Consider the following 10,014-nt stretch of genomic DNA (forward strand, 5'->3'; position numbering starts at 1 on the left):
CGCGAATTAGTATTTCGTTCCCACGAATTAGTATTTCGTGGGAACGTATTAGTATTTCGTTCGCACGAATTAATTTTTTTTCCTCCATGTCAGGTCCAGGGCTCCGCAAAATGATGAATTGACTACTCACGTTAACTTTGAAGACGCACACAAATCAGGATACATGGATATTCTGGAGTGCTGGCAGGGAGTGCAAAGGATGAATGGCAGGGTGAGCAAACAATCTGTAGTCTCCACGCAGGTATCTTTTGGGTTCACTCTGGCAGATTCACCATATTTGGAAAGAAAATGAACTGAGAGAGCACATGGTCCAGGGAGTCTTTTCACAGCCATTCCATTCTAGTGTCTGTTGAATTCCAATGCAAGCACACCTCATTCTACTCAATGAGGTACTCATTAGGTGAGGTGATCACCTGTACCAAATCTTATCTAATGATGAATGGCAACCACAGCTGTGGTCATTACTATGCTTTTGCAATAGGACCAGCTGGATGGCAAAAAGAGTCCTAGTAATACCTCAAATTGGAATCAAAAAATAACTATTGACCATGGCAAAAGTTGAAAAGAAAAGTTTTGAGTGAGGAAAAGGTTTCAGTTTTGGCTTTACTGGCAGAGGGATACAGTGAGCATCAGGTTGCTTCCATCCTAAAAAATTTCTAAGCCTACAGTTCAGAAGAACAATTTCATGCAGCAGATATTGGGGACAATGAAGCTACAGACCAGCAGAGGGTAAAAATGACTCTCTACTGCCCGGGATGACTGTCAACTGATTGGAATGTCACTCAGCAACCGTATGATGACAGCAAGTGACCTACAAAAAGAATGGCAAATGGCAGCTGGGGTGAAGTGCACACCAAGAACATTTCAAACCAGGCTCCTAGGGGCAGGTCTCAAGTTGTGTAAAGCTAGAAAACAGCCCTTCATCAATGAGAAGTAAAGAAGAGCCAGGCTGAGGTTTGCAAATAATGCCACAATATTACGACCCAGTTCGCTAGGGGGAAGGAAGTAACAAAAAAAGCAACCAGATGTAAATGGTTAAATTATTCATTTAAACCCACTGTGATATTAAATTGTTTGGGTACAAAGCGTGAAGTCCGAGACAACGAAAAGAGCAGTTGGGTGTTTTTCAAACAAAATAAACATAACCAATAGAGAACTCTCAAAAACGAGAGCTTACCTGAATCACACACAAAACGAAATGAAAATAAAACCCTCTTGAATGAGGCCTACAGTAAAGGTGGGAAATGAGAACGAAAATACAAAGGAAATAGCACCCCTAAGTCTATTGAGGCTAACAAGTGATATGACTGGAAGTGGGTGTAGAATCAGTCCCTGTCTTAAACCAAGCCCAGTTCGTGTCTGGTTACAGCAAGGACACAAGGAGCACAAGCTAGGACAAACAAACAACAAACCAAATGATTCTCTTGTGTGCAGAGGACTGGTCATGAGAGATGCCAGCCACACACTGTCAGGCTGTCAGACTCTCGTAGCCGGCAGCAGAACCACTTGCAGGGGATTGGGCACCGGCTGGCTCCTCACCAATTGCCGTTCTGTTTCCACACCCCCTCACCTGCAACCACTCACATACATGCAGGGCACAAGAGCACATACAAATACACACAAGAACAGTGGTGGCCGTTACATGTAAGGATTGGACCATAGATGACTGGAGTAAGGTCATCTTCTCTGATGAGTCCAACTTTCAGCTTTGCCCAATACCTGGTCATCTAATGGTTAGAGGGAGACCTGGAGAGGCTTACAAACCACAGTGTCTCACACTCACTGTGAAATATGCATTTTTTGTGAAGGACACATGAATCAAGTCATGTACAAGGTTATCCTGGAAGAAAACTTGCTTCCTTCTGCTCTGACAATGTTCCCCAACTCTGAGGATTGGTTTTTCCAGCAGGACAATGCTCCATGTGACACAGCTAGGTCAATGAAGGTGTGGATGAAGGACCACCAGATCAAGACCCTGTCATGGCCAACCCAATTTCCAGACCTGAACTCCATCGAAAACCTCTGGAATGTGATCAAAAGGAAGATGTATAGTCACAAGCCATCAAACATAGCTGAGCTGTTCGAATTTTTGTGCTGGGAGTGGGATAAAGTCACCCAACAGCAAGGTGAAAGACTGGTGGAAAGCATGCCAAGATGCATAAAAGTTGTGATTGAAAATCAGGATTATTCAACCAAATATTGATTTCTGAACTATTCCTAAGTTAAAACATTAGTATTGCATTGTTGAATGAATATGAACTTGTTTTCTTTGCATTATTTGAGGTCTGAGAAGACTGCATCCTTTTTGTTATTTTGACCATTTGTCATTTTCTGCAAATAAATACTCTAAATGACAATATTTTTATTCGGAATTTGGGAGAAATGTTGTCAACGCTTTATAGAATAAAACAAAAATGTTCATTTTGTGGTTGCCGTTATGGTGCATTATTTGCCATAAGACAGAAAGTTGTACCTTGAGTGTATAATATCCAATCTGCGCCAAATTTTACCAGGAGTCCTGGCCGATCTCTCTTTTTGTATTATTTTTTGTATCTTTTTGTATTATCTGTGGTGTATTTTTATATTTTTTTTATTTTTTTAATACAAACTTAAAGTTTTTAAACTGAGCTTTCTTTTCTGTGCTGTTATCAGCAGTTAAACATCAACTTTGGCATATAAATGGAAAGTAAAATCAACAAGGCTCAGCTCCAGGAAATCAATTTCCTTTGAATTCATCTCCATTAAATCTTTGCTCAAAACTCCTGGCCTGGACCCTAAGGCATAAAGGAAAAGAATTTTTTCTTCTTCTCTTTGGTTCAGTATAGGATGCATGCATGCATGGCCACATTAACAGATTTTCCCAGTTTTTAATTCTGTAAAAAATGTTTTTCACACTCCACGCTTCACCAAATCTGGCACTTACTGCTTAATATATGAGGATGAGTCCAAAAAAAAAAGTTGTCTTATTCCTCTTTTTTTTTTTTTTTTGATATTTCATAATGTTTTCTCATGCAGCAGAATTCATGTATGCGTCATGTCTTTATGACAGTTTTATGTGCCAGTGCATGCACAGTTCTAATTATTGACACCACCACTTACCACCATTGTTGAACATCCATCCATCCATTTTCTATACCGCCTGTCCCTTTCAGGGTTGCGGGGGGCTGGAGCCTATCCCAGCTTCAACGGGCAACATGCAAAGACAGACAACCATTCACACTCACACTCACACCTAGGGGCAATTTAGAGTCACCAATCAACCTAATGAGCATGTTTTTGGTCTGTAGGAGGAAGCCGGAGTGTCCGGAGAGAACCCACACATGCACGGGAAGAACATGCAAACTTCACACAGAAGGGCCCCGCCCGGGGATCAAACCAGCAACCTTCTTGCTGTGAGGCACGCGCACTACCTGCTTGCGCCACTGTGCAGCCCCACTGTTAAACACGCAATTTCAAACAGATTGAGATGTTGTATGCACATATTTTATTCTCCAAATATAAGTATAATCTTTTGTTTGTCCATTACTACAGATAAAAACTTTTAAGATATAATTTCTATTCAAACCCCCCAAAAATAACAAATAGGAGAATAATTGTGCAGCCTTTTGTGGAAGTTTGCACTCTGATTGAAGTTAGTGTGCAGTCCATTACCTTTTCAACTGAAATACCAGAATATATGACAGGACATAATATGATGAAATCACTCAGTATATTCAGTACCAGTTCCCAGAGAAGGTGGTGTAAGGGGATGAAGGGCAGGATGGGGTAGATGGGAGAGGAGGAGGAGGCGGCAGATGACAGATAGCATGGCAGTACAGGAATGCTGCTTCACATGTGACACTTAAAACCAGTGTGGTGCTGAGATCCTGAAGATTAGGACAGGATCACCCAGGGAGAAGATACAGAAAGAACAAACCGGTAGTGGGTGTGTCCTGTATGGGCTGCTGTGATATAATCAGGAAAAAAGAAACACTTTCAACCAAATTTTATGACTTGCAGGGTGCTGTCAATTCTCCTAGGAAACAGGTCAGGAGGAAGCCTGACACAGCTCCAAGGGAAAAGGATTCTTCAGTCTACTACCCATCTTAGAACATGGCACGGGCTATACTGGGTAAAGACAATTTCTAAATCTGCATTTTCATTCATCATTATGTTAATAACTGAAAGTTAAAATGTATGGTTGCCTGCTTTGCTTGCGTAAACTTAACATAGAATAAGCTGTGTAACAGTGATTCTTTTTGTGATTATGCTTTCAGTGCATTCATTTTCTACATATTAAATATACTTCTTATTGACTTTGGAGGGTTACAATAATAGTATGAAAACTATTCTGGCCTTTACTTTGTGTATTGTTCCTTTTTTTCTATTTTTAATATCCCAGTTTAATGTCACCAAGCGTAAAAGGCAAATGCAGACTGAGCACATAGTAATCATGGCAGCAAGTGTTTCTTGTGCTTAAACCTGTTCAACCAGTCTGCTGAGATCACTGACTGCAGGCCTGTCATGCATTGCAGACGCAAGGAGACTTTACTCATTTACACAGCATTAAAGTTTTTAAAGTCACTAACTGGTATATCTTAATGAAGAAATAAGAATTCTGCTGTTTGACCGCTCATTGAAAGGTTTTACATTCCATGGTCCTGGTAGAGTCCTGGTAAGCACTTGATTATGCAAAAGTCAATGACTCATTATTATTGATCATATATGTCTTTATATAAATACAGTGGGCAGGTAAAAAAAAGCTACTATTAAACAATACACGGTGCCAAAGAACTTATTAAAAATATCCATCAAGTTAAAACTCAATGAAAAATCTAAATCAGAGATCAGAGAACCTTGGAAAAAGAAACCAAGTAACAAAGATGAAAGTTAGGGAACCCCCACAAACATCACATTAATGACATGTCTTCACCGGTTAACAGTTTTGTTCTTGTCATGTTTCAGGAGCCAGCAGCCCATTAATGGAGGCGGTTGTGGGGTTTGCACTGGGAGCAGTGGCTGGTTGCATACTGGGATCCACAGAGGATCCAGTGGACAAGACTCTGTCAGTGATGACTGCAGCTGGTCCACTAAAACCAGTGATAGAGGAGGTCAGGATAGTGGGTGCTCTAGGGCTGGGGACCCTTATTGGAGCCACAGCACTGACCATGGTGATGACCTCTATTGTAGCTGGTGTGATTCTGGCAGCAGCAGTAGCTTCAGTGTTTGTGGCCACGAGGAGCTGTAGTGCCTACACAGACTCTGTTGGCTTGTGGGCATCGGCAGGACTTGCTGGGGCTTTTGGGACCACTCTTAGTGGAGCCACACTCGGGATCGCCATTGAATGGATTGTGAAGAATTACACCATGACGGGCCTTCTGTGGGCACTGAGTGTGTTCACTGTGCTCAAACCACCCCTGCACTTTGTATTTAAGCTCCTCTGGAAGCAGGGAGAGGCCTGTTGCAGTCTGGGATCCATAGACTGGGCCAGGAAGAGGAAACAGATTGAGATTACAGAGTTGCAGCAGAGACAGAGAGTGTCTGTGCAGATAGAGCAGAGGATCCTGATGCTGGAGAGGGGAGTCAACACCGGCGGGATGGAGCCCAGGACAACATGGGTCAATGAGCGAAGGCAGAGAGAGAAGATGGAGAGGAAGAAGATGGAGAATGAAGAGGCAGAGATGGAGCAAAGAAACATCCAAGACTGGATTAACACTATGATGGTCAAACATGTGGACTTCTTGGCTTTCTCAGGGATACCAATGACAGTGGTCGCCATAGTAACATCAGGATTTGGGGAGTTTGGTTATGGAGGCCACCAGTCTGTGTTTATAGTACTTCTGACTTTGGTTACATTCATAGCCTATTTGCTTCTGAAATCTTATGACTTTAAATTCTGGATGTTTGTTGGATGCATGGGAATGCTTGCAACCTTTGTCATTGCAATGCTCAGCCTACATGCTGGGCAGGTGGTTGTAACAACTGCCATGAAGATGAGAGCAGCAGGACAGAGTCAGTCCAGAGAAAACATCAGTGCTCTTATGAATGACCAATCCTCTCTGGAAGCTTTGAACGCAGCTTTCTTTGTAGCAAAACTGTGTGAAATGGGTTTGGGGGCTACAGTGGGGGGGGCACTGGTGAGGGGAGTAGGTGGAGAGGTTAAAATCATAGCAGGGGCAGCTTTACTGGCACTGGGTTTGTTGGCTGGAGTAGAGGTTTTATCCCCGGTGTTGGGAGAAGGGGGAGGGGCTGGGGCACTTCTGGGGGTGGTGGGAACAGCAGGGGTGGCTGTGGGTGCAGCTGCAGCTGTGGCTGGAATGTGGTCCTCATGGCCAGGAACTTTAGGAACAATAGCAGGGTTGGTTATAGGAGCAATGGGGATTGGAAAATGGCATATTGTCAACATTGGACTGCAGGTGCCAGTGGCCTATGTCTTCGCTATGACCAATCCATTTTAACACAAAACATGCTAAGATCCCATAGGGCAATTGTGAAGAATGTTGTCAGTGCCCTATGAGTTGCTAGTTTGTCATACTTATTATCTGTTTTGGGTGACTCTACTTCAAAGGATATGTGAGGTGATATTCTATGCTTTTCTCATAGTCAACAAAGCCCATGGACAGACCAAAACCAACAATGCATATGTCCTACTAACAGTGTTGTGTGTGCATCAAAGCCAACTATGTCTTATTCCTGTGTGCCATAGAGCTCCATTGTTCAAAAACACATCAGTGAGCCACTCACTATTTCATTGACATGTTATTACATCATTACCACAAATGCACACACACTACAGTTTTTTTTTTCTTACTCAATCCCACATGCATCGCCCTGCTGAATCACATATTCACTAGAACATACAGTGTTGACTAATCCACCACTGGTAACAGTGCCCAACAGATGTGCTATTTCCTCCAGTGCTACAAAATAATGCAACTGCTCAGTCCAAACATTTTGCTGTTTTCAAAAATCACTTGACATTTTTGAAAGAAACTATGTATTTGTGATTAGTTTTTAAAGATTTACATATTCAGTTAGAGCCAATGTGCTTGTAGCTGAGTGCTCCAAACAAGGTAAACAAACAAGATTTGTTGACGAAAACAAAAATATTGAATAACACCAGACATACTCTTTAAAGTTTAACAGCCATTTTGACCTGATTCATATTCTACTATATTTTGTCCATTGTACCCTTCATTTTGTGAAGAGCTTTTGCTAGTTCTTCACAAATGTAGTTCTAAAGCCAACTAAATTTAACTGTGCGATCTCACCCATGCTAACCAGATGTGGTATTGTATCTAAAGTGGAGCAGCTGATGATGCTTAATTAGAATCAGCTCAAAAGAAAGAAAAAGAGAACAAAGGACACCAGGATGGAAATGTGTGATACATGAAAAATTAGTATGAAAAACTAATTTTGGAAATATTGAATGTTTTTATATTGAAGCAGACAATATATCTTGACAACATAATATGACAACAGAGAACAAAAATGTCTGAACAAGAAGAAATAAATTGTTTTATTCTTTTTCAAGCTTGTTTACTTTTTGTTAGCCAATGAATTCTATTAGTTAATGAAAAATGCCACCTATTAAAGGAACTCACACTTGTCCGCTTGATTTGAGGACAGAGGCAGTACCAAAGTCAGAACCACTGTTTGAAGTATATTGAGGTTCAAGTTGCAAAGTCAGAATGGAAGGGAAGTTTTTTTTTTTTTGCTTTGTTTCATGTTGTTGTGCTACTGTTCCTGATCCTTATAAAGTATCTGCAGGTACTGTCTAATGTGTTTTAAATTTGTTAGTTTTTTTCAGTCCCCACATAATACAACTGTAGAGTGCAAACTTGTAAGTATTTCTCTATAAATTTAAAGTCACCCTCTATTGAATTTTGTTTTCTTTTTCCTACAGCTAAATGTTTGAGCTTTGCTGAGGTTCACTGTGCAGAATGATACAATGTGCAGTTTGACACGAGGCTGTTTTCACTATATCTCCTGAAAGTGGAAAGTTCCTGTCAGTCAATTTTTTTAAAGGATAATGCGGTGATACAGTATCCCAAGCTATTTGAAAATTACAACAGCAGTGGTTTCACTACCATCATGAAAAAAATCTGTATGCAATGTCCACATATATATATATAACAAACACAATAAAAGCATTTGTCCAGAAGTCGTTGTGTGGTTGAAGATTCTTGGAAAGTGATTACAGAACATCTGTAAACAATGTAATGTGTCAAAAAAAATAATGTGTCAAAAAAAACAAAAAAACGTAACTGTTAAGAAGTGATCATCATCGTGTGTCACTTAACCACTTCTCCTCAAAAGGGAGAATTAGAAAAAATAGATTCAGCTTCCACTTTCCATTGATGTTGAGGGTGCTCTGGAAATACCATCAGAGCAGGTGTTCAGCACCGCAGGTGAAGTTGTAAGTCCATTACGTGCCCTAATAAGCCTAAAAAAGTAAGTGTGCTTCTTTTTCTGGCAAAAAACCCCCAACCTAGAATAGGCTTTGGGAATAGCCTAATAGACACACTTTCCTTAAATTTTATATACACTAAATACCTCATCTGTTCACTTATACTTTTTCCTTTTTAATTGCACTGCCACTTACTACCTGTTGCACTTGTTTTATAGTTTCATAGAAATTACATTAGCACTGCCTGCACCTGCCTCAACTGTTTATTCCCTATGCCATTTGCACTACCTGTATGTATTTCGGATATTATGACTATTTGCACTTCTGGTTAGATGCTAAACTGCATTTCGTTGTCTCTGTGCACTCGATGACAATTAAGTTGAATCTAATCTAATCTCATCTAGTCTTTTCTCCCTATTTCATTAGCACTATTTTGTTATTATTTGATAAGCCTACTAGAGGGTATAGGTTGTGCTTTTGATTTATTTGTACTGGATTGTAGGCATAGACTACTGTTGTTGTTAATTTCATTTCATTGGTTGACAGATGCCTGAAAATTAATGTCATGTCCTTGCACTCTTCTTTATTTACCTGCTGAATTGTACTGAAGTTTTAGATTTGTTGCTAATTGATGTTGTTAATTCTGTCAACATCTGCCATTGTGTTTCTGAGGTTGCTTAAACAATACAAATGGGAACATGTATCACATTTATGTTGTTGTGTGAAAATAATAATAATAATAGTAATAGGCCTGATTTGTATAGCACCTTTCAAATGGGAAATGCAGCTCAAAATGCTTTACAACAAAGAAATTGCATACACTGCCAGTTCCACATAAAAATAGACATGAAATGAACATAAAAACCTGTTAAAAACCTTAACGTAACATAAGATGGAAAATCACAGTTGATATGCACTGTAGCCACCCGATGGCAAGAAATGACACTGCAACAATTGGCAGCCACCTCAAAGTTCTCCTTTGTGATTTCTAATCAGCTGGTGATACCATATGTTGTGGGCACATTTGGGGAAGGTTAAATGGTATCAAAAACTGGATACTGCACAACCATATTACATTTATTCGAAAACACATTATTCCTCAAAGTACAATGATAGATGATCTCAAAACACTGAGAACAGCAACAATTGAGATTAAAAAAATATATACATTTTTAAGCAGAATTTATTTAAAAGTTTAACTCTCAAAACTGTGCCAGTGTGCCACATCAGCACTGTGGGTACTTTGATGGAATTTAATCGACATTAACAAAATAACCAACTGACTGTCATCAAACAGTTCAGATTCTGATTCTAAAACACGATTGATGCAGTATTACATATCAATTCTTACTAACCTTACTAGCTTCGTCCAACACAAAACCAGTAAGTATGACAATTTTCAGCTTGAGGAATGAGCTATGAAAGTTCAGTTCCTCTCAGGCACCCTCAGGAAACATGTATGGGAATAGTGGGTAGTACATTCATGGCTGTATCACGTACATGTGATAAGCAGGATGTGACAGAATGTGGCAAAACTCCAACTGTAATATACAAAGGAATTGCCAGTTTCCCTAGCCCCATTTTACAAAGGAGAAAATGAAATATGGGTCACTGAAAAATTTCTC

At 40.0% G+C, this 10,014-nt stretch overlaps 1 protein-coding gene across 1 annotated transcript; it reads left to right on the forward strand.

Annotated features, from left to right (window-relative positions):
- Positions 1-4,006: 4,006 nt before the first annotated feature.
- Positions 4,007-6,439, forward strand: LOC139334238 (uncharacterized). The gene is made up of 2 exons (XM_070967005.1): positions 4,007-4,111; positions 4,945-6,439. Exons 1-2 carry the CDS (start codon positions 4,093-4,095, stop codon positions 6,435-6,437), a joined length of 1,512 nt encoding a protein of 503 aa, XP_070823106.1. The 5' UTR covers positions 4,007-4,092; the 3' UTR covers positions 6,438-6,439.
- The last annotated feature ends 3,575 nt before the right edge of the window (positions 6,440-10,014 follow it).

The sequence above is a fragment of the Chaetodon trifascialis genome, chromosome 7, assembly GCF_039877785.1.
Source record: "Chaetodon trifascialis isolate fChaTrf1 chromosome 7, fChaTrf1.hap1, whole genome shotgun sequence".
Taxonomy (NCBI): domain Eukaryota; kingdom Metazoa; phylum Chordata; class Actinopteri; order Chaetodontiformes; family Chaetodontidae; genus Chaetodon; species Chaetodon trifascialis.